The sequence below is a fragment of the Aspergillus sydowii genome (assembly GCF_001890705.1).
Source record: "Aspergillus sydowii CBS 593.65 unplaced genomic scaffold ASPSYscaffold_11, whole genome shotgun sequence".
Taxonomy (NCBI): Eukaryota; Fungi; Ascomycota; class Eurotiomycetes; order Eurotiales; family Aspergillaceae; genus Aspergillus; species Aspergillus sydowii.
Genome location: NW_024467869.1, coordinates 925,685 through 952,525, shown reverse-complemented (window position 1 = coordinate 952,525; position 26,841 = coordinate 925,685). Strand labels below are relative to the sequence as shown.

Here is a 26,841-nt window from a genome sequence, read left to right as displayed (position 1 = left end):
ACGGACGTGGTCGGTGACCAAATTCTATATATCATTCATCTTAATCTCTTTTCGCCGAAAAGCCGGTGTGACAGACGAGCGCTACAACCTACAACACAATATGTTGACGACATTTTATGATGCATGTACTTAAGTTTTCTTTTCCAAAAATCTGGCCTCCATTTCTCAAGTGGTGCCTTGAGCTTGGATATGGGGCTGGTATTTACTTAGAATGAGCCTTCAATTAAATCACTATAGCCAAAACGCAGCAAGCGCAAACCAAATCCTTTTTTCCTTCCGCTTTATAGGCATTTGATGGGTTTCTTTGACCCAGAAGAATTCAAGAACACCCAATCAAGAATTGGAACATATCCGCATACCTGCGGTTGAATTGGTTCACGTTTATGTTGGGTCAAAAAAGAACGATTCAGCTGATCCAATGTGTGATTGGTGGGTTGCTGCTCGGCGGAGCGGACACTCAGATTGAATACATCACACGGTGTAGGCATTTTAAATCTGGGATATTATTTATGCCTCGCGCCATTGCTGCAAGGTATATATTGGATTCTCTGGTGAGACTTCTCAGCTTTCAATGTACAGTGGAGGTAGATATCAGTCAGCCGTGAGCCGTGACAGATTTTGGAACGTCGGAACTTAACCTTATTTCCCCAGCTAAGGTTCACGTGCTACGCTCGTTCCATGGTTCAGGTTCAGGACCGTTATTACTATTAAATTATTCTAACCCTATTAGTATATTGGCATGGAAGCCTCCGGGCTGATTAATCTGTCTCCTCGTATCCCATTCCCATCGTTACGTATTATCGTATGAAGAAGTTGTCAGTGAATAGAAAACGTATTTACCCTCTCAACAAACCCCAACAAATCTCAGCCCAACAAATCTCAGCCCACCAAATAAAGCAAGGCAGCGAGAGCAGGACTGGAGTGAGCGAAGCGGTTGAACTCAATAAGCAAACCTCTCCCGCCCGGATAACCGTAACCGCCGATTCTTCCACCCATAGTACCCCCTCAGCGCCAAACACCCTACAGTAACGAGCAGCAACAGGGCTGCATTCGTCCAATGGCCCGTCGGATACCCACGCTTTGCCTCGTTCGACTTGTAGATCCACACTCCAACAATCTGGCCGGGGGCACCGAAGGAGACGTTCAGCGCGATTGCGAGGCCCGTTCCTGCTGTGGAGCGGATGTTGGATGAGAGCCACCCGAGCAATGGCGGGATGCAGGCAAAAGAACCACTTGTTGCGACGATTAGGCAGCCGTAACGATGCTGTACGGGAGGGGGCAAAGAAAGTATTGTTAGTGAGACTAATAGGGTTGAAGGGTTGAATTGACGGTCGGGGAGAACGTACGAGATACGCGTCTGCTGGGAGAACCGCAGAGGCGAGGAAGCCCATTGCACCGACGAAGGAGAGAGCCGCAGAATGGAGGCCACGGCTAGAGATGGGTGTTAGTGTTGCCGCGCCCGCTGATTTAGCTGGGGGTTAGAGATTGAATACCTATTAAAATAGTCTGCGGACCAGGCGACAACTGTTGTTACGACGTACGCCACTGCCCATGGAGGCACTGTCATGAGCTGTGCTTTCAGACTGGTATACCCGAGTCCGCTGGTAATTGAAGGGGTGAAAAGTGAAAGACTGGAGAATGGCGCTGAGATACCAAAGTAGACCTGTTTCAAGTAGGGTTAGATATGAGTCTTTCCCTTTCTTCCCCACCTCTTTTCTTGGTTGGGTTGCGTGAACAGATTGCAGAGGACTCACAAGGTAGTGTGCGTATAAACGCCAGTCAAGGAGGACATCTTTAGCATCTTGCCATGTCATCGCATGCGCGCCACCCTTGGAGCCTTCCACTTCGAGACGTTTCGCGGCAAGCGCCTTTTCATCCTCAGATAACCAAGATGCAGTTTCGGGATAATCAGGAAGGATAAACCAAACGAAAATGGCGGAAACGCAGGATGGTGCGCCTTCGATTATGAAAAGCCAGCGCCACGCTGATAAACCGTGGGCCATATTCATATGGCCGACACCATAGGCGATGGCGCCGCCGAATGCGCCTGCTAGTGTTGCTGAGGCGAGGATTAAAGCTACGCGCAACGAGCGTTCCGACGTGCGGTACCAAAAGGTTAGGAAATAGACGAAGCCCGGGAAGAGGCCAGCTTCGAGGACTGGTGAGGATTAGCATGGGGCTGCGCCCGAGGTGATTGCAGGTGTTGTATACCTCCAAGAAGAAAACGTAGGCCCGTCACTTGCGCGTAGTTGTGTGCCCCGCCCAACCCCATTGTGACAGCCCCCCACGATAGCATCAGGAACGCGATCCACCTCTGTGCAATCAGTGTTAGCGGCTAGGTTATACAACTGCGGCACGGTTGAATGGGATACGCACGCTCGGTCTCAGCTTCTTGAGGAAATAGTTGGAGGGTACTTCGAAGAGGGCGTAGGCGATCAAGAAGACCATCAGTGCGATCCTACTGGGGTCAGTAATGAACGAGGAACGAGCAAGGAGAACACTCACGTATACTCGTAAGAGGTCATGTTTGTCTCAGTAAGGAGATCGTTGCCAGTCTCCGCATTCATAATTTTGGCATTTCCTATAATTGGTAAGTAGCCGACTTGTGGTCGGGATGAACCTAGTCGCACGTACCGATATTCGATCGATCCAGATAACAAAGGAGGTAGATAAAGGCGGAAAGAGGAACGATATGCAAGTCTTATAGGCGCATGTAAGTGCTGTGTACGTTTCTTGCTGCGCAGGCGAACAAATGGGCATGCGAAATACCTTGCTTCCATATCAGCGCCTTCTCTCGAGCCTGATGTTCGGGGTCACTGTCATTGCGCTGGGACAATGGTATTAGCCTTTCTTTCGGAACCATAGAGCTTGAGCTACTCACATTGAGCGCCAATTCTGCGTCAGTCGCATTTATTGCGCCGTCCGAAGTGACCTCTTTCTCACTCATGGTGGCGGGGATATGTAGGAGAAGTAGTGCAAAGGCAATCAACAATTTTTTTTCTGGCCCCTGCTAGGCTTAAGTGCACATGCTGCCCGCCAGGGACTCCAAACCCCACATGGTCCGAGTTGGGCTAGATCTTGGGGTAAGCCTGGTGAACCCGCGAGTCGCGAATGTCGGTCAACCTCCGATCAATCTCAAGTTTGCTTCGGCGCCCGCCGCAGTTGCTTATAGGGTGACGATTGTTCTCGATCGGCGTCGGTCCACCCATCATCCGGTTTGTTCATACCATGGTCTCGGTGTAGTAATATCGTGATTTAAACTGCATTCACATTTTCGAACGCCATAGCATATTTAGTAGGTGGTTACCGACTCACTGCATTGGTTCGGGGCCGAAAGGTGCCTGGGAATCCCCCAATTCCAACAGCTGCGCCAGATAAAAGACGAAGTCAACAATAAACTATAAGACCCGAAGCCCTGGAACTGCTTCAATACTGTGGCCAAATCATGATTCCACGAATAGCTACAACGTCTGGCGTTAGACCCTGCGGCAGTCGTTGACAGTAAAAGGAACTCACCTTGCATACCCCGGATTCAAAGAGTCGGCCATTACGGCGTCTGTTTGCAACTTCGCATCAAAGCAACATTATAATCATTGAGACATTCGATGTGAGCAGGTGTCAGCTTGAAGAGCGACGGCAATCTATATGAAGAAGATTGCTGAAGAGACAGAAGCATCGGACTAGATATGGTCTGGTAACAACCAGTATTATACGGCTCGGTAATATACAGAGATAAGACATTGCAAACGGTGCAAACAGCTCTCGAAATTATCTCCGAGACCGTGGACACTGGACGCTTCTAGTTACATTCCGGGGAGTTATACACTTTCTTTGATGCTACATATTCAGGCGAACCGTATAGTATTACATCCATTCTACCACGCACCGAAAGCAACTTCGCTGTCGCTCACCCGGCCCATGTCAACAACCCCGCCGCGGAAGGCAATGCCTTCAGCATTGACCTTTGACCTGCATCGCAAGTGCTCTGTAAGCAAGAGCCATTCAACTGCCGCTTCTTTCACTGATAATGTGTATACATAGACTACAAAAGCCCGCGCTAGTACCCTCCACCTTCCTCATGGCTCCGTTCCTCTGCCGATTTTCATGCCGGTTGCGACGCAGGCCTCCCTCAAAGGCCTTACATACGACCAACTAAAACAGACTGGATGTATGCTGTGCCTAAATAATACGTATCACTTGGGGCTGAAGCCTGGACAGGCGGTACTAGATGAGGTGGGAGGAGCACATAAATTGCAGGGATGGGATCGGAATATTCTGACGGATAGTGGGGGGTAAGTTGTAAGGGCGAGCGAGCTCTACTCTGCAGTCGCTGATCTTATTAGGTTCCAAATGGTCTCTCTACTAAAACTTGCAAATGTGACGGAGGAAGGAGTCCGGTTTTTGAGTCCCCATGATGGTACTCCTATGTCCGTTACAGTTCCCACGGCTCCAATGCGCGCGCGCACTAACCGATGCCAGGTTACTCACCCCGGAACACTCGATTTCCCTCCAAAACTCCATTGGCTCCGACATTATCATGCAGCTCGACGATGTGATTGCGACGACCTCACCAGATCATGCACGAATTCATGAGGCAATGGAGCGCTCGGTCCGCTGGCTGGATCGGTGCATTGAAGCTCACAAAAACCCAGAGACGCAAAACCTATTTTGCATTATCCAAGGTGGCCTGGATTTGGAACTGCGAAAACAGTGTTGTGCGGAGATGGTTGCTCGAGATACGCCCGGAATCGCCATTGGGGGACTTTCAGGCGGAGAGGCGAAGGAGGAGTTTTGCAAAGTGTACGTTGCCTTAAAATTTCTGGGGCCAGTATTGACTAAATAAAAATAAAAGTGTCAATACTTGCACCGGTCTTCTTCCGGATCACAAGCCACGATATGTGATGGGCGTGGTAAGTCATTGCATAACGTTGTCCGAGGCAAAATACTGACGAGCATCCAGGGGTACCAGGAGGATTTGGTTATAGGTGCTGCCCTCGGCGCAGATATGTTCGATTGCGTGTGGCCAACCAGGACTGCCGTGAGTACCTCTTCTCCATATATGGTGCAATACTGAGTGTAAATAGCGCTTCGGGAACGCTGTGGTCTCCACAGGGAATCTCAATCTTCGTCACGCATCATTGGCGCATGACTTCAGGCCTGTCGAAGAAGGGTGCGGCTGCATGACATGCAAACCCAGAGATGAAGGGGGGCTCGGCATTACGAGGGCATATATCCACCACCTGGCGTCTAAAGAGACGGCCGGAGCTCATCTGTAAGTGATCTCTACCGAATTCGGTGTTGTTGCTAATATAGAAAGCCTTACCATACACAATGTGCATTACACCCTTAATTTGATGGGGAGGGTTCGGCAAGCCATTTTGGATGATCAATTCCCGGCTTTCCTTAAAGGTTTCTTCTTGAAATTGTACGGAGAAAAGTCCAAGGTCCCCTCTTGGGTAGTGGGCGCCTTGCAGGGGGTGGGGGTTGATTTGCTAGAAGATTAACATTAAATTAATTACATGAAATATATCCTTCACATGGCTAAAAGATCTTGACCATAGTATACAGCATAAACCGAAGAAATGGAAGAAAGTAAATGTGTCCCAAATAAGGGTAATTGGCACGTGATTACGTGACGCGCCTGGGTCGCGTTTCGTTTCCAAACTTCGATGATGATATCGAGCTTCCTGACTTCTTCAAATTACATCCTCAGCTTCCAAACATTCGACCATAGCCTGGAAAATGACACTCTCAAACGACATCCAGCGGGACAATGGCACCGCCGCTACACCTTCTCAAATACCCCAAAACCCCTCCCACGAAGAGCACCAGTACTTGAATTTAATCCGCCAAATTCTCGCCGAGGGCGAACACCGCCCCGACCGCACAGGCACAGGAACACGCTCCATATTCGCTCCAGTTCCCATGCGCTTCTCGCTCTCAAAGCCTGATCCTGAAAATGTAGGATCGAAAATCCCTGTCCTGCCCCTCCTCACCACAAAACGCGTTTTCCTACGCGCCGTCCTCGCCGAACTCCTCTGGTTCATTTCAGGCTCGACATCAAGCATCCCCTTGTCCGAGGCCGGTATCAAGATCTGGGACGGGAATGGCTCACGCGAGTTCTTGGATAATGTCGGTCTTTCGCACCGGGAAGTTGGCGATCTAGGCCCCGTCTACGGGTTCCAGTGGCGCCATTTCGGCGCCGAGTATGTGGATGCTCAGGCCGATTACACTGGACAGGGTGTCGATCAGCTAGCCGACGTTGTGAGGAAGATTAAGGAGACGCCGTTCGATCGACGGATCATCATGTCGGCATGGAACCCCGCGGATTTGAAGAAGATGGCCCTCCCACCTTGCCATATGTTTGCTCAATTTTATGTCTCCTATCCTGAAGGCATCGAGGAAGGGAAAGGCAAAGGCAAGGGTGAGTTGAGCTGTTTGTTGTACCAACGGAGTTGTGATATGGGCCTTGGTGTGCCGTTTAATATTGCTTCTTATGCTCTGTTAACGCACATTATTGCGCATGCTACGGATTTGAACCCAGGCAAGTTGGTCCACACAATGGGCGATGCGCATGTCTATTTGGATCATGTGGAAGCTCTGCAGGAGCAGTTGACGAGGGAGCCGACTGAGTTCCCCGAGTTGAAGATTAAGAGGGAGGATCGCGGTAGTGGTGTCGTTGATGGATGGAAGGAGGCAGAATTTGAGGTTATTGGATACCAACCTCACAAGGCGATTAAGATGAAGATGAGTGTTTAGATGGTAGAGGCTAAATGCATATGTATATAGATAAAAGAAAGATTCCCAACGCCAACATAGAGTGTATCATGCTATGCAATGCCAAGGATATCAAGGACTAAAATGGTCCATAAACGGAGCAAATAAGAAAAAGGAAGATCATTTCCCCAACATTACTCCGGCACCCCTTAATAAAACGATAGTATCGCCCGACTTCACTTTCCCAGCTCCGAGGGCATCTGAAAACTCTAAAAACTCCCCACTATCAACATGGAACAACCGTAACCGTGCCTCCTCCCCAGCCCGATTATTCACATTCTCAACCCCCAACCGCTTCGCCGCATCATCCAACACCCTCCCTACCTTCCACCGCGAGTCAAACCAAAAGTCCCCATTAGGTGGGTCCACTCCCTGCGTCTCTGATGTTCCCACAACATGTAGGTACACCCGCTTGTCAGCAGGAACACTTGAATCGCCCTTGGCGGCTTTCTTGAGGGCGTTGACTTGGACAGCCCGCGCAGCAGGACTATTGGGCTTCGGCTTCGGTTTGACGGCGGCGGCGGCAGTGGCAGCAGCCTGGCTCTTATCCTTTCCCCATGAGCGGACACGCGCGAACATCGACCGGATCGTCTCATTCGGGGCCCCGGCTGCACCGCTGCCTAGTCGCGGGGGAATCTTGGCGCAGTCATGTTCCTCCTTGAGGCGGTGTTTTAGACAGTATTCTCTCGAGCAGTCCGGGCAGCGAACACCAGGGTCCTTGAATGTATTGATCAAGGTTTTGCATGATACGTGCGCACACTGATCGGAGTTGTAGATGGTGGGTTTCTGTGTTGGCGTGCTGTTGGCGGATTGTTGGGCTCCGTTTCGGCGGCGCGCCCACTCACCTTCTTGCGGGCAGCGGTGGGCGGTTTCGGTGCGGTGGTCAAGACAGTAAGTCCCACGGCAGGATTCGCAGCGGAAGGGTAGGAAGTCGAGTTGGTTGCAGTATTCATATTGGCAGTGGCGGCCTATGGACTCGAGGTCTTTGTCGGCCATTTGAGTGAACGACTCGGACTGGGAGCCGCTATTGCCTTTGGTTATGGAAATCGGAGACATGGTTGTGAAAGAAGGACCGGTGATAGAGGGCAGAAAAGAAGAAAAAAGGAAAGAAGAGAAGGAGGTAAAACACCTGCCTCCTCTGTATTTAACTGCAGGCTAGCAAGATGGTGAGATTGATTAGAAACGAGAGACAGATGCTGCTGGAAGCCGCTGGCAAATGCGGAGGCTGAGTCAGCTTTCCAAAATTTCCCAACTAGGAAATCCATGGCCTCCGCAGTCCTGGAGATTGAAGAATATGTCGCAAGCGTCATTAACATGTCCACCGTCCTTATAGTACGAGTTGGTAAGCGCATAGACCTTCATTGTAGGAGCATAATTCTACCCTTGTCAAGAACGGGTATGTTGCATTATTGCCGACAATCTACTTCTGAACTATACGTATCCTCAAGACCGAGCCTCGTATTATAGGACTCTCAAAACGATGTACACATCCAGCTTGGAGTACAGGTCCACGGTTGAGTAATTTACAACGTGCTCAAGAGCTTTTTATCCAACTCATACAGGGAACCAAGCTGTTATACGATAATCTCTCGGGACACTCTCAACTATATATAAGCTCCTCGTCGTCCATTATTAAATGGAAAATATCATGTCGGCAACCGAGACAATGGCCCTCCTGGATGTGATTTCAGAATGGTTGTCAATATGACGATTAATACTTTGGTAGCGGACTAGCGGTTGAGCTCGGGGTGCGATTCGGTGGGGCTCGTCGATTGACACTCCCCAAGTCTGTCCACTCAGTATCCAGTCATCCATCGTCGGGGTCTCTGGGTCGATTTGGAGAGATCTGCGCAGGTGTGCGGGGAAGTCGCAGCCTCGCTGTTCTCAACGTCAAGACTTCAAAGTCAAGGGTCAGGACTCAGGGCCCCAAGGGCGGCTATTTGAAATGCCAAAAATAAACTCTTGGTTCCTGGCATTTCTCCTTTGTTTTCGTCTCTTGAGCTCCGTCGACGGCAGAGTCATGGAGTCATAAGGTAGCGCCCTGAAAGTGGAGGCGAGGCTGTGTCGTATCAGAGTCGACTATCAGGGGTCGCGTGTGGCAGAGCAGGTGCCCAGGCGGGGATCTAACTCAATTGGGTACCGCGGCGGCTTACTTATCAAAATCCCCCGGCCAGGCCCCCAACCCATCTCTGACTCTGACGCAAATGAGTCTGCCCTTCCTTCAGATCGTCTCTCCCTTATATAATAGTCCTCCACCGTCGGCATTGGACGGGGCTATCATGTTTTTTTTTGAACATATCTTGGCCTGATTGCTTGTCTCGAGGAGTTGTCTGATTGGTAACGAAGACTCTCCTTCCTCTGCCTGCGACACTTGACTGCAGCATAGCACACCCCTCAGTCAGTAGCTGTCATTTGAACGCCCTTCCAAATCTCTCCGAGCTGCTTGATTGACTCCCGTGTCTCCGCTCTATATTCTTATAACTCATTCTTCTCATTATTAACGAGCGGTCGTCCCAAGTCTTCGCCATGAAGATCTCGACCGCGCTCGCTCTGGGCGCTACCGCTTCCACTGGTGCCTGGGCCTATGCCATCCCGCAACAGGATGTGATAGAGAACCCTCATATTCACCACGAGCAAGAAAAATACCTAATTGAACTCGCTCCCTATCAAACAAGATGGGTAACGGAGGAAGAAAAGTGGGCTTTGAAACTCGTATGCGTTCTCGGGCCTTCCTGGGTCTTTGCTGCTGCTAACCGCTTCTAGGACGGTGTGAACTTCATTGATATTTCAGAAGACCGAAACTATGGATTGTACCCAACGCTAGATGCTGGTGCCTATATCAATTATCCGAAGGAGATGGAGCATATAGACAAGGTTAACGGGCTCATTGATGGCTTATCGAAGGAGAATATGCAGAAGGATCTTGAAAAATTTACCTCTTTCCACACGAGATACTACAAATCGTCGTATGGTATTGAGTCCGCGACATGGCTGTACAAGCAGGTGCAGAATGTGGTCCATGATGCAGGAGCTGATGGGTGGGGTGCGTCTGTCGAGAAGTTCGAACACCCTTGGGGTCAGTTCAGTATAATTGCCCGCATCCCTGGTGTATCGAACAAAACTGTTGTCCTGGGTGCACACCAGGACAGCATCAACCTGTTCCTTCCGTCTCTTCTAGCTGCCCCAGGCGCTGATGACGATGGAAGTGGGACAGTTACTATCCTTGAGGCTTTGCGCGGCCTGTTGAAATCAGAGGTCATTTCAGAAGGGAAAGCGGCAAACACAATCGAATTCCACTGGTACTCAGCAGAAGAGGGTGGAATGCTTGGTTCGCAAGCTGTATTCTCCAAACACCAACAAAACAAAGTGGATGTAAAAGCCATGCTCCAGCAAGATATGACCGGGTATACTAAGGGCTCAATTGATGCTGGCTTGGATGAAGCCATTGGAGTGATGACTGACTATGTTGATCCCTCGCTTACGACCTTCCTCAAGGCTACCATTAACACCGTAAGTGCAGACCAATCAATTCACCCTAGTTTTTCGCTAATTGACCTCTGCTAGTACTGCCGTGTTGGCTTTGCTGATACCCGATGCGGCTATGCCTGCTCTGATCACACCTCAGCAAGCAAACACGGATACCCATCAGCGATGGCAACAGAATCCAAGATGGAGAACAGCAACAAGCACATCCACACCACTGACGATAAGATCAAGTATCTGAGCTTTGACCACATGCTGGAGCATGCAAAACTCACTATTGGATTTGCCTATGAGCTTGCTCTTGCCGACCTCTGAGCTCCGTTTCACCTCAGATCTCTCTTTATGACTTAATGCGCACAGTATTATTAATGAGGTTTGACTGTATTAGCTAAGAAATGGGAATAACGCAATAAAATGTTCTTAGGGCAGCTTCACGTTTATAGTATTCTCAACCCACCGTGAAGTAATAATAGTTCCACCCTATTATTCGCAATGACTGTCATTTGTGGGATATGCCGCAAGCGTCGGATGACAAGAAGATGGCGTTCAATAGGTATATGCCAACACTTAGGATCGAATTAGTGCGAGCAATTTCGAACTCCTATATGTGCAAAGCTTATATAGAATTCGGGCTTATTAAAATTGATATGGAGTTGCCATTTATGGAGTAAACAAGTAGAAGGCCATCCTTTTTATATATCGCTCTCCACATTGCGCGGCTCTGGATCAATGCAATGGAATCGGTCCACAAAGTCATCGCGAAGGGCCAGACTCAGTATAGACATTCCTCAGCGAAAGGGAGGTCCCATACATTGATTTATGGACTCGGAACCTCGGACGATACTACTAATAGTAGCGTTGTTGTAGATTTGTTCACCTTGCGAAAACACTGCCTGGAAACAGCTCCATTCATTCCAAATTGCCGCGAGTGGCTTAGTGCTTCTGCATACCTGTAATGAAAGGAGGAGTTGGCAAATTGGGGACTCAAACAAGTGACGAGCTTTGCGCGAACAAGTTCGTTGATCGAAACCTTAAGACTGGAGGGCCTGCCCAGGGGGAAAGGTACAATTCTCTCAAAAGGCAGAATCCTTATAATGTGAATGAGGCATGCTGTAAGAGGAATCAATATTTGCTCAAGGGAAACTGAGTTGCAGCGGTAGGGACGGGTATTGAAGAGAAGAAGTCGAGCTTTTTCTCGTTTGATAAAAAAACTATCATGGATCGCTGGTCAAAATGCTTTCAGCGATATATATTGTACAGCTTGTCCTATGTCAGAAAGCACAATATAGTAAGTGGGTTTAAAGGCCATTGTCTCCAATATATAAAGACTTGATTGCCCTATCACTATCTAATATCTAGGTATCTACCTTATGTAAAGGTAGTGTTGATCAGGTACCTACCTTATTTGACTACCTTAGGGCATCAATCAAAAGGCGACAGTCCAGAGAAGACAGGTTCCAGCCAATGAAAGAAGAGAGGGCGACGCCTGGGATCCACTGCCAGCGACGGGCTTGGCGCTGCGTATCCTGCCAGCGGGCAGTCGCGAATGAAAACCTCTTCATCTATCCCAGTCACCGCATAATCAAAATGGGTGGCACCGGCCCCTACTCAAAAGAGCTGCAAATTGCCTGTTTGGCGGTCCAGAGAGCCGCGCTCTTGACAAAGAAGCTTATTGCGGCCGTGGACAAGGGATCCCTCGACAAAAGCGACGACACTCCGGTCACAATCGCTGATTTTGGGGCGCAAAGTTTAATTATTGCCGCGATCCATAGTGCTTTCCCGGATGATGAAATTGTCGGCGAAGAGGACTCAAAGACCCTCCGTGCGCAACCGGATTTGCTTGAACGGACCTGGGATCTAGTTTCGTCTACTAGTCTTGAGGACGAGGAGAGTGAAAGGCTACTCACTGCGCCTAGCTCAAAAGATGAGATGCTTCGCCTGATTGATCTCGGTGCGCTGGGCAACTGCAAGCCGCGAGGCCGGACATGGGTTCTGGATCCCGTTGACGGGACGGCGACCTTTATGCGGGGTCAGCAGTACGCTGTTTGCTTGGGCCTTGTGGAGGATGGGAAGCAGAAGCTTGGTGTTACGGGGTGTCCGAATCTCAATTTGGAGTCTGGGTCTGTCCATGAGGACCTCGCGGACCGGGCAGGACATGGAGTCATGGTTTTCGCCGTTGATGGGCAGGGTGCGTGGCTGAGGCATTTGGGGACCGGGTCGCTTCTTCCAGCTACGAAACTTGAACCGAAACCGCAAATCACAGAGTTTCAGGACGTTCAGTTCGTGGATTGCAAGGCGGCGACATCCTCGAACTATGAGCTGCATGGCGCCCTTGCGGAGAGGTTTGGAGCCCCGTGGCCGCCGAGGACGGATCTATGGTCTGCGCAACTGCGATATATCGCCATCGCTGTCGGTGGCTGTAACGTGCTCATCAAGATTCCGCGGAAAGCTTCGTATCGCTCAAAGGTATGGGATCACGTGGGAGGTATGTTAATAGTCACGGAGCTCGGCTGCCAAGTAAGCGACTTGGAAGGGAACCCTGTTGATTGCAGCTTGGGAAGAACCCTAGAGGGATGCGAGGGGATGATTATTGCGCCCAAATCCATCCATGGCAGCCTCGTGAAAGCTGTGGAACAGATGCGGTGAAGGGCGCAACGGGACAGCAGTCTGAACCGGATTCATACATCCCTACTTTCATGACCTTTTGTCTTTTCTATGGAGCGCCTTTGTCCTTTTAGTTTGCGCTAAGTTTCTTCTGTCTCCTTCCTCAGTAAAGATGATCTCGCCGTGCAGACTGGCGACGAAGCGTTTCGGTACTATGGGCTCCGGAGTCAGGTGTTTACTAGCATCCACTTGAGTTGGCTGCATATTCTTCCAGTGGCTTCTTGTTAGCTACACTCATTGCCCCGCAATATACTCATTTGCCCACTATTCCTTAGTAACTAAAACGGGCCACGGCCGTCAGACGGCTGTTGTAGTCTACGACTGATGGAGGGTAGGCACAGGAAAAGGCAGTGCACGGATCGACAGCGCAGAATGAGCAGAACAGGCTATGTTTGGCTGAAGGATATCAGTTGTTGGTCGCTTTGACAAGCAAGACTGAATTTCAGGCAGTGGCTAAACTAGAAACGCATGGCGGATCATTTGAGCCAGTGAGGGTGAAGAGATGTTGTCAGGAGACAACTGAGCTGCGGGGATGGTGGGAGCAGGCACAACTATTGCTAAATTGTCGCCATCTCACGTTATAAGAGTGTTCATGCACCCTGCATCATATGAACCCTTCTTGCTTCCTTTTTCTTGGGTGTCTTTTTTTGTCTTGACCGTGAGGCTGTTCAAGTACCACCATGAGTTCGTGTGTGTTGCACCCTCCTGACCCCGCAGGCTTGATATAGGCCGTGGCTGAGTATAGACCTACTAACGACTGCTTACCCCTCAGATAATGCTTACAACCCTTTCGCCAGGCGCGAGTCACACAGCCCGGCTTCGCTGAATTCGTACCGGGTTCTCGCACCTCTCTCGTGGGCTCTAGTTATTGTTTTTGGGATTTTCTATTCCATCCATAAGCCTGCCGACGTATCAAATAGCTGGACCCTCTGGTCTCAGTTTGAGCGGCGGTCTACTGCGTTCAGTGTTAACATTGTCGTGCTAGCAATTTACTGGTACGATTATGTTCTATAGACACCCTCTTCACTAGAGCATATCGGTAACACCCTTGCAGGATCCTTCTCCTCCTCTCCCAGATTGGATACCTGATCCAACTCTTTTCCAAGGATGTAGCGGTTGTCACTGTAGCAGCCAACGCGGCGTCGCATTTCATTCTGAACAACCTCTTCGTCTTCGCGTGGATCCTTCTCTGGACCAGAAACCATTTCTGGCCAGCTGAGGTCATTCTGATCGCCCACTTCATCAACCAACACCTCGCATTCTGGCGGATTCGCTCCCTGCCGCCGCTGTCGCATCTAGCTGTCATTGCAGGACCATATGCCTGGACTTTGATCGCACTCTTCTGGAATGGAGCCGCGGCAGTCTGGAGTCATACACCAGCTGCTGAGATCGCCGCTAACGTTTTCATCTGGATCATCTTCGTTATTGGCGCCGCTCATATCTTCGTGCCGGTAGACGAACTTCTCGGATACAGTCTAAGCTTACTGTTCTTTGGTAAGTATCCTATATAAACTTCTGCACATTAGTAGGTGGATGCTGATTTGCCTTTGAATTACAGGTGTGGCCATCGCCCAAACCGACAGGAAGACCAGCTTTCCCAGACAATGGATCTTTGCGTGGGTTATTTTCGCGGCTTTCCTGCTCGACTCAATCTACTTGACCTTTGTTAAGTCTACCAACCGGGATGTATTCTTTAGGAGTGCTGGGGAACCAGACGCGAGTCAGGGTGATCCCGAGAGGGCGCCATTGCTACCGGAATCGCGTGAACCCACTGCGACTTCTTGAGCTGCGGCTTCTTGTACGATTGGCGCTCGAGGAGACGGATATGAATATGGTGAGGCTATTGGAGAGAAGCAAAATCTTCTAGGATGGCAGATTTAGGATACGGATTGGCGACGATGTTCTGCTCCAGTTCTCTATCGGATACCATTTACTGTTGTTGTCTGCAGTGGTTCGTTGTGGAGGATCGCCCTTGGTCCATGGGTCTGGCTTTTTAAGGCTCGCGGATCCACGGCGCCCACGGTCCGCACGGAAGTAATAATATTGTAGGTTTGTAGGCTTTTGAATAATGCAATAATCTTCGCTCTCAAATGGAACGCCCCTCTGTTTGATCGGGTAGTGGTGTGGAGCACGAGATCAGGCCCGGGCGGAAGTTCAACTCCAGTTCCCCTCAAGAAGCTCCCTCTCCCTTCCTCATGAACACCGCACGATACACAATCAGGAGCGCAAATCGAGATTGGCAAAAAGGAGCTGCGAGACACACCACGAGCGACCACTGGCCAGACAGCTGGGGGCAAAATGAAGAACATGCAAGGCACCGGAAGAGTCCAAGCGTTGCCCCGCCCAGCTCCCTCAAACTCCAGTTGCCCTGGCGACCGCGCCTCCACGCAGCTCCATGGCGATGAGCGTGCGATCGCTCGAAGCGCCGTCAGCAAGGAAAGAAAACATCAAAGACCGGAGCAAAGCTCACCTGTGCCTTGCGTTCTTCAAAATTTTCCCCTTCGTCCGTTGATCTGGTACCTGGTCTCTTGGTTGTCGCCTTTGTTTATAGGCCGTACCTCGCCCAGTCGAAGGTCAAATTTACTTGGTCTGACGACTGGTATTTGCACTTTCCAGTACTTCTAAACCTTGGTTCTTGACAGTTACCCCGGATAGCTCTCTATTTACTCAACCGCTACTGGGAGTTGTCCTGCTCTCCCCACTGTAAGTCGCATTCTTTCCATGTCCCGAAGAATGTGGAATTCTGATCTGATGAAACGGCAGTAGACGTCTGTTTCAATATCAAAGAGCATGACAAATTAGCCCGTCCACGAAGCAGTCATTATGAGCCAGCCTCGTATACCTTACGGTCAGGACGAGGATCCTCCGGCTTATAGCTATGGAGGATCCTATCTGTCGGATAACGACGAATCTCCAATGCGTAACAGTGGTCCGACTATGCGCCTGCTGCCAACCAGTTCTCAGGTCGAATCGACTGGTTATTCTCAAATTGAATCCGATCTGAGCACGGATCTGGGGGCTGCTTCAGCCTATCGATATGGGGACCCGTTTAGTGATGATAATCAGTAAGTTTTCTCAAGCGCCCCTGTCAGACCGTCACCCAGACCAGCGTAGCATGCCGATGATTCAATCCGGTATTTTGGCTCTATGTTCCGGTTGCCACCCCATTTCCTGGCTGTCAACACACATATCTCCCCCTGTGGGGTTATCTATTGAATTGTGCTGCTCCTCGTTCTCGACATTTCTTTCAGAGACATATTGATGCGAAAATGTCTTGTCCGCGAATACCAAAAACTAACCGCGTCCACTTCCGCAGGACGGAAAGCAGATATGCGGATCGGTACTCCTACGAATTTGATCGCGAAGAAACAATCACACGCCCTGCTTCAAGCCTACGAAATGCGCCCACTATCCCCCCACCCAGCGCATCGGTTGCAGACGAGATGCATTTTAGCTCTCGTCCCGCCTCACCCACACGACCCTGGTCCCCTACCCGTGGACCAGACTGGGTGAGACCCCCATCCGTGGCTGGATCACAATACGAACGCGCAGACCTGAATGGAAGTCCCCGGCCTGGAACCCCTAGTTCAAGATATGGTGGGAGTCCTAGGCGACCTCTGCCACCGGCTCCATTATTCTCGAAGCCAGGAGCTGGCGCGCGAGATACGAAAATCGATATTGGTGATGGTGAAGACGACGACCCATTTGGCGGTGGAGGACGGACAATAAATTCTCGCCATGGAGGCCGTGGTAGTGTTCAATCATTCACCAGCGGCTCAACTATCATTACAGATGATAGGGATCTCGAAAAGATTGATTTAGAAGAATACGATGACGATGAAACCAATTCCATGGTTGACCCCAACCTGCACTACGGACCAGCTCCAGAGAAACAGGGGCGCCGAGGTGTCCGTGACGCACAGATGTCGAAGAAAGAGGTCCAGCTGATCAATGGTGAGCTGATCTTGGAGTGTAAGATTCCTACAATCTTGCACAGCTTTTTGCCGCGCCGAGATGACCGAGAATTTACACACATGCGGTATACTGCTGTAACCTGTGACCCGGACGATTTTACGCAAAGGGGCTATAAGTTGCGCCAGCAAATTGGAAGGACCATGCGCGAGACCGAATTATTCATTTGTGTTACGATGTACAACGAGGACGAAATCCATTTTACTCGGACCATGCATGGTATCATGCGGAATATCAGCCACTTCTGTTCTCGTTCCAAGTCCCGTACTTGGGGTAAAGACGGGTGGAAGAAGATTGTGGTCTGTATTATTGCAGACGGACGAAAAAAAGTGCATCCGCGGACGCTGAATGCTCTAGCGGCTCTGGGTGTCTATCAAGAAGGCATTGCGAAGAACATTGTCAACCAGAAACAGGTCAATGCCCACGTCTACGAATACACGACTCAAGTATCCCTCGATTCCGACCTCAAATTCAAGGGAGCCGAGAAAGGAATCGTACCTGTCCAGGTGGTCTTTTGCTTGAAGGAACATAATCAGAAAAAGCTAAACTCGCACCGTTGGTTCTTCAATGCTTTCGGCCGAGCCCTGCAACCTAACATCTGCATCCTACTCGATGTTGGTACAAGACCAGAACCCACGGCTCTGTACCACTTGTGGAAAGCCTTCGATCAAGACTCCAACGTCGCTGGTGCAGCTGGTGAGATCAAGGCAAGCAAGGGTAAAAATATGCTTGGTCTCCTGAATCCCCTCGTTGCAAGCCAAAATTTTGAATACAAGATGTCCAACATTCTTGACAAGCCTTTGGAGTCCGTGTTTGGTTATATTACCGTGCTGCCGGGTGCGCTCAGTGCATACCGATTCTTCGCCTTGCAAAATGACGCTGAGGGCAACGGTCCTCTGAATCAGTATTTCAAGGGAGAAACACTACACGGTAAAGATGCAGATGTTTTCACAGCCAATATGTACCTGGCAGAAGACCGTATCCTCTGCTGGGAGTTGGTGGCTAAGAGGGAAGAGAGATGGGTCCTGAGATTCGTGAAGAGCGCTGTTGGAGAGACTGACGTTCCTGGTATGTACCTCACTGATGGCTGTCTATGGAGACATGCTAACGATAGGTTAGATTCCATTCCCGAATTCATCTCTCAACGTCGTCGATGGCTGAATGGTGCCTTCTTCGCGGCCGTCTACTCCATTGTTAACGTTAAGCAGTTGTGGAAAACCGATCATTCTATTGCACGCAAGGTCCTGCTTCAGATTGAGTCGGTATACCAGCTACTTCAACTAATTTTCACCTACTTTGGTCTTGTACGAGGCCCTTCTTTCTTTCTGAAACGGGGAGTCTGAACTGACGATCATAGGCAAACTTTTACCTTGCATTTTTCTTCATTGCAGGCTCGCTTACGGACAAGAAGATGGATCCTTTCGGCCACAATATGGGCAAATATATCTTTGTCGTACTTAGATATGCCTGTATTTTGGTTATGTGTCTCCAGTTTATTTTCTCTATGGGCAATCGACCTCAGGGGTGAGTTTCCGTTCTTATACCTCAGCCTCGGAACATTCTAACAAGCTTGCAGCGCGAAAAAGTTATACCTTTCCAGTATGATTGTGTACAGTATAGTCATGATTTACACAGCTTTCTGTACACTTTACTTGGTTGTGCTTGAACTCATGGCCAAAACGGGACATGATGTGCCACTTACCGTCAGCGACACACTTTTTGTGAACATTGTTATTTCTCTGCTCTCCACCGTCGGGCTTTACTTTTTCACCTCATTCATGTACCTTGACCCGTGGCATATGTTCACTTCTTCGGCGCAGTATTTCGCTCTGTTGCCCAGCTACATCTGCACATTGCAATGCTATGCGTTCTGTAACACGCACGACGTGACTTGGGGAACCAAGGGAGACAACTCGCTCAACACCGATTTGGGTACGGCCCGTATCATTAATGGCTCCATCGTGGAGGTTGAGATGCCTTCGGAGCAGCTTGACATTGACAGCGGCTACGATGCTGCGCTCCGCAATCTTCGAGACCGCCTGGAGGTCCCCGACCCCGGAATTTCCGAAAGTCAGCAGCAGGAGGACTACTACCGCGCAGTGCGTACGTACATGGTTTCCGTCTGGATGGTGGCCAACGTGGTTCTCGCTATGGCTGTGTCCGAAGTTTATGGCGTCGGCTCGGGTGGTACCAACGTGTACCTCGCCATTGTCTTGTGGGCCGTCGCAGCCCTAGCGATTATTCGTGCCATCGGATCAACAACCTACGCGGTCTTATATCTAGTCCAGAAGATCGTTGAGGGCAAGGCCAAGTTCGAGGCCGGAAATATCGCCAGTGCCAACGCCAGTGCGGCGGCAAGCTCTGTCGGTGGTGGGACGAAATCGAATGTGTCCTACGGGGGTAAAGGCTTGAACATGACTGACAAGATCAACGAAACCAAATGGGCATTTTCGAGGGCAATGCACAAAGCCATGTTTTGGAAGAAGTGATTCTTCCCAAGCCCCCTGCCGTTTTCCTTTATGTGTTTATTTCCTTGTGATGTGACCTACGTTGACCCTGATTCCTCGATGACTTTTGCTATTCTATGTCAGATTGGAATCTTGTCATGATGTGACTGATTATTGATGCACGGGAACGCGATGATAATAAATGGATGTTTTTATGTACATATACGAGCCGAATGTGACAAGTTACAGGCAAACATCAACCTTTCATTAGTTACATTAAGCTACATACGACCACAGGGTGTGGAGAACAGGGCTTCCCGTCCGCTCAGCCGTACTTAAGCCACACGCCGGCTGGTTAGTAGTATGGTGGGTGACCACATGCGAATCCCAGCTGTTGTATGTTTTTTGCTCGCCCTTTTTATTTCCCCTCTCTTTTCTCATCATTTTTTAGCCATGCGCTTTCCAGAATAAGGTAGGTAGTATATAGTATCGATGTGATTGGTGAAGACAGGCTCATGTGAGCATGGTCATGTGATCCATAAGTACGGCAAACGAGGGCAACCAACTGTGCAGCACGAAAATAACTCCGCCACCAAAAGTGAAGGCCCGGAAGCGAGATCTCAGTTCACTAACTTGAACCCTTCCGATTACTTCACACTCCCCGCCTGGCGCTTTCAGCTTCACCATCACTGTCTGTTTCATCCTTTCTACCTCTTTCCATTCTTTCTTCTTAGACTTTTCAATACGTCTTGGAGTGTAAATTTTATTGGACTATCTCGGCCAGAAATCTGTAGTTCATCCTGTCCAGTCCACGCTTTCAGGCCAACTTGGTCTCACCAACGCCCCTCTTTTTTTCTTCTTCTCACCACCGTTTCCCATCTTTTTCTTTTACTTTACTCTCATTTCTGGTATTTTGCTTAGTTCAAAGCCGAAATGAGCTCCGGTATACCGCCCTGGCGTGCCAGCGCGTCAGCAACCGTTACCACTGCTGTTTTTCCAAATCATGGTGAGTCTTTCTTTCTTTCCTTCTTTTCTTCTTTTAACGCCTCTGCTTTGCTAACCGTCTTCAAAAGCTACTCCGGCATATATACCGGTCCAAGCACGCCGTAGCCTCACCAAACCAGCGTCGAGTTCCACAACCCCTGTTTCACCTCAGCCAGCAACGACCGCAGCAGATGCAGCCGACCGCAAACGAGTAGACTGGCCGGATCCTGTCCGCATGTATGTACAACGGAGTTTCGCTCCTGATCAGCAAATTCCGGGGGTCACTAGGGAGGAGATGGAGACCAAGTTGAAGTCGGTCATAACGAACGCAGCAGAGACCGACATGCTCGGCAAGATTGATTGGGAAACCCTACCGTTGCCCCAGATCATGGTGCAGAATGATAGAACCAGGATATTGGCTAATCCCGATGCCTCAATATGGGGATCGCCCTACGCCACTGCTCCAACATACAAGCGCGATGCACCTGGTGCCGACGATGTGTCTAAGAAAAGAAAGTCGGCTGAGTACCAAGCGGATTCAAACGCCTACCCGCCGTGGAGGCAAACTAACAGATCAAATGCTTTTGAAGACCGGATCACTTATTCCCCAACAGACAAACGACAACGACTAGATTCCAAAAATTCAAGTAGTAAGTCCAAAGCTAATCTGGAAATGCGGAAAAGACGTTTTGAGGACCCCAGAGGAGGATATGGATCATCGCCATCGTCACGAGGCGCTTCTCCAACGCCCGCTGCATCTGGCCCCGTGGTTGGAAGATGCCAGGACCTGGAGAAGCGTTATTTCCGTTTGACTTCGGCGCCGAATCCGGATACAGTCCGACCCCTCTCTGTCCTTGTGAAGACTTTGGATCTTCTGAAAAAGAAGTGGAAAAAGGACAACAACTATACCTATATCTGTGACCAGTTCAAATCGTTACGCCAGGACTTGACCGTGCAGCATATCAGGAACGAGTTTACCGTCAGTGTCTATGAGATCCACGCTCGTATTGCTTTAGAGAAGGGAGACCTTGGTGAGTATAATCAGTGTCAGACACAGCTACGAGCTCTGTACACACAGCAACTGGGAGGTCACCCGACCGAATTCAAGGCATATCGCATTCTCTACTTCATTCACACGCGCAATTGGACGGCCATGAACGATGCCCTAGCCGATCTAACCTCAGCAGACAAGCAGAGTGGTGCTGTCAAGCATGCATTGGATGTGCGGTCTGCGCTGGCCCTTGGAAATTACCACCGGTTTTTCCAACTTTACCTTGACACCCCGAATATGGGAGCTTACCTGATGGATATGTTTGTTGATCGCGAGCGACTATCCGCTCTTTCCGCCATTTGTAAAGCGTGAGTGGTCGTTCCCTTGTTATTTGTTTAGGGTCCTTGCTAACTGTGACTCTAGATACAAGCCAGACGTAAAAATTCGCTTCATCACCGAAGAGCTAGGCTTCGAGTCCGATGAGCAGAGTGCGCGCTTCATCCTGGACCATAGCGCGGAGGATGTGCTATTGGAAAAGGACGGGGCCGTCAGACTGCTTACAGGAGTCAGAACAGCCCAATATTTTGAGATGGCAAAAGCCAACGCCCATCGCGTGATTGATATCAAGGGTCAGATATAAGTGTCATTTCTCGATTTTCTCCATTAGCTACGCCCATTATTCACCTTGATAATACCTCCCGCACGCATCGATCCTCCTCCCCACCTTCCTCGCTTTTGAGTTACTTTCCACCTCATTTTTCATTTCTTCGCTTTTTTTTTTTTCTCGCTCTGTTTGTTTAAATTCATTCTCGGGAGCCCGCTTTTTGCTTGGGCCCAGAGACAGTATACCCCGTCAGTTACAAAAGCATCGGTACATTCTACATCCTTATCTGCAGTACGTCTGGGAGTTTGGGAGTGGATGGATGGACATAGTTTGGCCGATTGTACACAGCCAATGAAATACAAAAGGAATATTTTAACCTTCGAGTCGTCACTACTGGACCCTTCAAAACCCCAACACGTCAATTCGACGTGTATGGCAAGAACGCGTCGTATTAACCGTGTCCATATTGTACTAGTAAAGAAGGTACGTAGTAGCCGTTACGTATCTCGAGATATTGTATGGATCAAAAGTGGACAAGACAGACCCGCCGCCACGTTCTCGAACATAGCGGGTCCAGACGAGTCTTTGAAACGCCGGTGTCGGATAAAGGGCACGTCCATTTACACTTCGTAAGTATGGGGTATCTATACTCTAACGGTTCCTCCCAAGTACACACTACGTCGTTCGCCGGATCTGTAGCACCACCCAGCCAACCTGGAACCTAACTTGGAGCCGTTAGGTAGCCACCTACCAAACCGGGGAATGAGCTGCTAGGAATAAAGTTCACGACCGTTGAATCGCCCAAATTTTCGGCTCAATCGAAGAGGCGGAAGCGGGGGGACAGAAGAAGGACGAAGGAATGGAACCGAAGAACCAGATGTGAGAGGGATGGGGGAAAACCATGGATGGAGGAGGGAAACGTCAGACGCCAACGCAGGCGCAGGAGGAGGCAGGACGGAACGGGAAGATTGCCGCCAGCCAAAGTAGACTGGCCCTTTGTTGGCGGGTGCTTTGTTTGGTTGAGAATGGAGCGGAAAGGGGGATAAAGGGCTTTCATCAGCTAACTGGAGGGTGGTGGAAAGGAGGTATGGAACCTAGAGAGTGTGGTTGGGCTGAATGAAGCTGGTTGAGGATCCCGCCTGTCGCTGTCACTGTCACTGCCACTGCCTTGGCAAGGTCACCTGATCTCGTCGTCTTCTTTTTTTTTTTTTTTTTTTTTTTTTGAAGGTGCGGCAAGGTACAAACTTAGGATCTGGTGGCAGGCAATTCGTCCTTGGCCTGTTACGAAACCAGTGAAGGCGTCTTGGTCAGAATTGAGTCACAAGAAGGCTGAAGAGACAGAGGCGGCAGGGATGAGGTCAAGCTTCCTGGATACATGTGTTTTAGAGTCTTCAAGGTCCCAGTGCCCACTGCCGTGAAGCAGGTGTGGATAAGCCTAAGATGCAGCGGGGAAGCATGTAATACTCTGCTTTAAATTTAGCGGCACCGCGGTTGTATAGTACTCTGGAGGCTGTAGTATATACTGTGGAATGCCATCTAATTTAGAACACAGGTCTCTGTCCACTGCTCTTCTGTGAACGTTGTGGTATCTTCATTGGCTGTGTAAACCCACCGTCATCAGCCCGACTCCATACAAACTAACGCCATACTCGAGCTGCTTCGTCCCCGCGGCCCAAGTCGCCTTAAGAGAAAGAGCCGGTCGCAGTAAGCTGGACGCGCTTCTCCTGCATTTTCGACGCATCTTCCTTGCCTGTTGGCTGACTTGTCCGTCGAGATCAGCCTGTCCCAGCCGACTGGGACCTCCGCCACCTTTTTGAAGCGCCAGACTAGCAAATACTTCAATCTCAACTCCCAACCCCACGAGTCCACGACCCCTTTTGGTGCCTCTCTGGATCCTCAGCCACCGACCTCCCTGGAGTTTTGCCCAGCATTCGATATCTTTCTGTGGAAGGAGGATCCGCCCAGTTCTTTGGTTCATCCACTCTTGAGCTCAATCGAGAGAGGCGGGGGAGCCCTCTGGACCAGTGTTCTGTTTGATCTCCGTCCGTGGTAACTCAACGCCCGAGAGCGAACAATTCTGGAACACAAAAATTATCGGACGGCGATTTGCCTGAGTTTCTGAAAAGGCAACAGACAGGGATCTTAATATTATTAGTTATCGACGCTCACTCTCTCCCGATCCTCCTTCATCCTCCTCACGCTCAACTCAGTTAGACGCTCTTTCAACACTCACACTCGCTTCTTTCACGTTTATTCTGTCTCTTTGACGATCACATTCTCTTTGTTGCGTCTTGCGACGCCTCTGGCGCTCGTCTCTCCTTTATCATCTGTGGGTGGCTTACATCGGGGGTATAATTGAATGGTGTTGGTGACCTGTCGAGTCCCGATTTCCCGATTCTATCGTCTCAATCGCTTCAGTCCCGAATCCACTGCTGCGTGCATCTAATCTAACTCCGAAGATAATGAAGGTACGTTTAATCCAGGTCTATATTGCGATTGGTATGATTTTGTTGTCGTTATTATTGTCGAACCTGGGTTCTCGACAGTATTCGACAAATTGCAGAGAATCACCGCCTTGATCCTTCCTTTGCTTTGATTAGGCGATTAACACCACGAATTTTAGGCTCTCCGACGCTCGCTGAAAGGGGAGAAGGATCCCAAACCCCACCACCACCACCATCTGTCCATTACGCCCAAATCCGCCGTCGCCATTCTGCCTCCAAAGAAGGTGCGTGCGCTTTAACCTTTCCCTTTCCTTTCCGTTCTCCATCCCTTCTGTTGCTTTCTATATGTCTCTGCATTTACTTCTCGTCCCTCTTTATTCCCACCTTCTTTTGGCCCATCCCATTGTTTACCGACCCCCTCCTTTCCTCGGTTTATATTAATCAATCTTCGCTCGAACGCGTACAGGTCATCAAGGCGCTCTACGATTACCAGCCCGAACCAGGGAATACTCAGGAATTGCCCTTCAGCAAGGGAGATTTTTTCCACGTTATTAGCAGGGAGGACGACCCAGATTGGTACGAGGCGTGCAATCCCCTTATCCCTACCGCCAGGGGGTTGGTCCCAGTATCCTTCTTTGAAGTCGTCGGCAAAACCCAACGAGACAGCGGCGGATCCGTCGACCTTGGAAAGAAGAAAGAACCTCACGACTCGGGCTTCGCTGACCGGGCTACTTCTTCAGGCTCTGAATTCGGCTCAGGCAGCTCAAAATCTTATCAATCGCACCCCGCATTTCCCAGGATATCAATGATGGGCAAAGCTGGCGGAGGGGCCATGGTCTATGGCATCGTCCAGTACGACTTCCAGGCAGAACGCCCAGATGAGCTAGACGCCAGGTCGGGTGAGGCAATAATCGTCATCGCCCAGTCAAACCCCGAATGGTTCGTCGCAAAGCCCATCGGTCGCCTCGGTGGCCCGGGCCTTATTCCCGTATCTTTCGTCGAGCTTCGCGATATGCAGAGTGGGCAGGCAGTCACTGACCCGCTTGAAGCCGTCCGGCGCGCTGGTGTTCCTAAGGTTGAGGAGTGGAAGAAAATGACTGCGGAGTACAAGAACAGCAGCATCACTCTAGGCAAGATCGAAGCGGCTGGGTCGATGCAAGCCGTCCAATCTGGCATGGAGAGAATGTCAGTGCGACAGAGTGCAGACCATATGAGCCACATGAGCCAGAACGGCCAAGTGAGTCCCCATTGCTCTTTATCGCACTCATCGCAGGGTTTCTAACAGATATTGTGTAGGGCTTCCACAACCGAAACGCCAGCAAGGCATCTCTCGCTCAACAGCCCGCCCATCAACACCAGCCATCCCAGAGTCTCATCCAACCTCTCGTCGCTCCCGTTGCCGCGTCAATTCCTCGTTATTGTTTCGACAACGATAAATATTGGTACATTATCGAAGTCAAAATGGAAGATGGTCGCTGCTGGGAACTGTCCCGATACTATCACGATTTTTATGATTTCCAAATCTCTCTATTGACTCAGTTTGAGGAGGAAGCGGGCAATCGCGGCAAACCTCGAACTTTGCCATTTATGCCCGGCCCTGTCGCGCACGTCACCGATGCGATCTCTGATGGCCGTCGTCATAACCTGGATGAATACATCAAGAAGCTTCTGTCTATGCCTGCTCACATTACCCGATGCCCTCTTGTTCGTCAGCTGTTCGCTCCTCGCCAGGGCGACTTCGAGATCGACCCTAGTGCTTTTGGCGAAGACGCAAGGTTCTCAGGTGGCTCGCAGCAGTCTGGTCATGAGATCTCCCCCAGTGCGTCTAGACAGTCGTCGCAAACACAGACGGGCGGGCCTTCCGAACGCAGCTCACACTCGCACTCCGCATCGCACTCACACCAGCGTTCTCAGCCGTCTAACTCCAACCTCAACGGAAACCCACCTCCAATGATCCGACAGCAGAGCTCGCTCACACAAGTGTCCACAACGTCCGGCAGCGGAGCGCTGAAAGTCAAGGTCTTCTTCCAAGATGACCTTATTGCTATTCGAGTTCCGGGTGATATCAACGTCCAGCAGCTCAAAGAAAAACTCAAGGATCGCTTGAAGATCACTGAGGAGATCGCGGTACAATACAAGGACGAGCCTTCTGGCACCTACGTCGACCTTATCAGTGACAGCGACCTCGATACCGCTATTCAACGAAATTCCAAACTCACCCTTCATGTCGGACTTGCATAGAACCTGTTTACGATAGAGATCCTTTTCTGTTTATCCTTGTGTCTACCCTCCCTTGCAGCCCTTGTTGCCTTATCTCTCGCTGTCATTTCTTTTGTGTCTACTCATAGTTCAGCCCGACTATATCTCTTTTGTTTGGGTATTCAGGATGTCGCGGCGTTTGGGAATGTTCTTTGGTCATCAGCCTCACGAATGTGTTTGATAATTCACGAGGTTGAGGATGTCAAGATTGAGACG

General features: G+C 50.0%; 8 protein-coding genes across 8 annotated transcripts; 6 read left to right on the top strand and 2 right to left on the bottom strand.

Annotated features, from left to right (window-relative positions):
• Positions 1 to 940: 940 nt before the first annotated feature.
• Positions 941 to 2,947, bottom strand: ASPSYDRAFT_92866 (putative MFS transporter; the record flags this gene model as incomplete). Its single annotated transcript, XM_040852740.1, has 10 exons — positions 941 to 1,264; positions 1,347 to 1,431; positions 1,494 to 1,663; positions 1,755 to 2,158; positions 2,212 to 2,314; positions 2,377 to 2,458; positions 2,506 to 2,581; positions 2,635 to 2,700; positions 2,770 to 2,827; positions 2,882 to 2,947. The coding sequence occupies 10 exons, from the start codon at positions 2,945 to 2,947 to the stop codon at positions 941 to 943; spliced, it is 1,434 nt and encodes a 477-aa protein (XP_040699546.1).
• A 971-nt stretch (positions 2,948 to 3,918) lies between these two features.
• On the top strand, positions 3,919 to 6,759 carry ASPSYDRAFT_60632 (uncharacterized protein; the record flags this gene model as incomplete). The annotated part of the gene is made up of 7 exons (XM_040849882.1): positions 3,919 to 3,987; positions 4,042 to 4,292; positions 4,344 to 4,427; positions 4,480 to 4,800; positions 4,853 to 4,910; positions 4,961 to 5,042; positions 5,714 to 6,759. 7 exons carry the CDS (start codon positions 3,919 to 3,921, stop codon positions 6,757 to 6,759), a joined length of 1,911 nt encoding a protein of 636 aa, XP_040699545.1.
• A 69-nt stretch (positions 6,760 to 6,828) lies between these two features.
• On the bottom strand, positions 6,829 to 8,086 carry ASPSYDRAFT_426149 (AN1-type zinc finger protein). Its single transcript, XM_040846490.1, has 2 exons — positions 7,555 to 8,086; positions 6,829 to 7,491 (listed from the first exon to the last, which is right to left on the bottom strand). Exons 1-2 carry the CDS (start codon positions 7,831 to 7,833, stop codon positions 6,898 to 6,900), a joined length of 873 nt encoding a protein of 290 aa, XP_040699544.1. The 5' UTR covers positions 7,834 to 8,086; the 3' UTR covers positions 6,829 to 6,897.
• Positions 8,087 to 9,303: 1,217 nt separating this feature from the next.
• On the top strand, positions 9,304 to 12,906 carry ASPSYDRAFT_60630 (uncharacterized protein; the record flags this gene model as incomplete). Its single annotated transcript, XM_040849881.1, has 4 exons — positions 9,304 to 9,489; positions 9,541 to 10,287; positions 10,342 to 10,493; positions 11,832 to 12,906. 4 exons carry the CDS (start codon positions 9,304 to 9,306, stop codon positions 12,904 to 12,906), a joined length of 2,160 nt encoding a protein of 719 aa, XP_040699543.1.
• Positions 12,907 to 13,255: 349 nt separating this feature from the next.
• ASPSYDRAFT_427823 (DUF1774 domain-containing protein) lies at positions 13,256 to 14,775 on the top strand. Its single transcript, XM_040846525.1, has 4 exons — positions 13,256 to 13,608; positions 13,697 to 13,919; positions 13,979 to 14,418; positions 14,483 to 14,775. The coding sequence occupies exons 1-4, from the start codon at positions 13,605 to 13,607 to the stop codon at positions 14,707 to 14,709; spliced, it is 894 nt and encodes a 297-aa protein (XP_040699542.1). The 5' UTR covers positions 13,256 to 13,604; the 3' UTR covers positions 14,710 to 14,775.
• A 576-nt stretch (positions 14,776 to 15,351) lies between these two features.
• On the top strand, positions 15,352 to 19,700 carry chsB (chitin synthase class II). The gene is made up of 6 exons (XM_040847743.1): positions 15,352 to 15,627; positions 15,688 to 15,989; positions 16,241 to 17,964; positions 18,016 to 18,200; positions 18,254 to 18,420; positions 18,473 to 19,700. The coding sequence occupies exons 2-6, from the start codon at positions 15,748 to 15,750 to the stop codon at positions 19,383 to 19,385; spliced, it is 3,231 nt and encodes a 1,076-aa protein (XP_040699541.1). The 5' UTR covers positions 15,352 to 15,627; positions 15,688 to 15,747; the 3' UTR covers positions 19,386 to 19,700.
• Positions 19,701 to 20,276: 576 nt separating this feature from the next.
• Positions 20,277 to 21,958, top strand: ASPSYDRAFT_157921 (SAC3/GANP domain protein; the record flags this gene model as incomplete). Its single annotated transcript, XM_040842683.1, has 3 exons — positions 20,277 to 20,349; positions 20,417 to 21,686; positions 21,742 to 21,958. The coding sequence occupies 3 exons, from the start codon at positions 20,277 to 20,279 to the stop codon at positions 21,956 to 21,958; spliced, it is 1,560 nt and encodes a 519-aa protein (XP_040699540.1).
• A 2,426-nt stretch (positions 21,959 to 24,384) lies between these two features.
• On the top strand, positions 24,385 to 26,607 carry ASPSYDRAFT_34639 (phosphatidylinositol-3-phosphate-binding protein BEM1; the record flags this gene model as incomplete). The annotated part of the gene is made up of 4 exons (XM_040845267.1): positions 24,385 to 24,390; positions 24,546 to 24,650; positions 24,833 to 25,603; positions 25,663 to 26,607. 4 exons carry the CDS (start codon positions 24,385 to 24,387, stop codon positions 26,605 to 26,607), a joined length of 1,827 nt encoding a protein of 608 aa, XP_040699539.1.
• Positions 26,608 to 26,841: the final 234 nt, after the last annotated feature.

Excerpts from the sequence above, each read along its gene's own strand:
- ASPSYDRAFT_426149 (XM_040846490.1), bottom strand. The coding sequence starts at position 7,833 with ATGTCTCCGATTTCCATAACCAAAGGCAATAGCGGCTCCCAGTCCGAG. Across the intron at positions 7,492-7,554 it reads CGCCAACACAGAAACCCACC|CCTGGTGTTCGCTGCCCGGA; the intron begins ATCTACAACTCC and ends ACATTCAAGGAC.
- ASPSYDRAFT_427823 (XM_040846525.1), top strand. Across the intron at positions 13,920-13,978 it reads GTCGTGCTAGCAATTTACTG|GATCCTTCTCCTCCTCTCCC; the intron begins GTACGATTATGT and ends ACACCCTTGCAG. Across the intron at positions 14,419-14,482 it reads TCTAAGCTTACTGTTCTTTG|GTGTGGCCATCGCCCAAACC; the intron begins GTAAGTATCCTA and ends TTTGAATTACAG.
- chsB (XM_040847743.1), top strand. The coding sequence starts at position 15,748 with ATGAGCCAGCCTCGTATACCTTACGGTCAGGACGAGGATCCTCCGGCT. Across the intron at positions 15,990-16,240 it reads CCGTTTAGTGATGATAATCA|GACGGAAAGCAGATATGCGG; the intron begins GTAAGTTTTCTC and ends CCACTTCCGCAG. Across the intron at positions 17,965-18,015 it reads TGGAGAGACTGACGTTCCTG|ATTCCATTCCCGAATTCATC; the intron begins GTATGTACCTCA and ends ACGATAGGTTAG.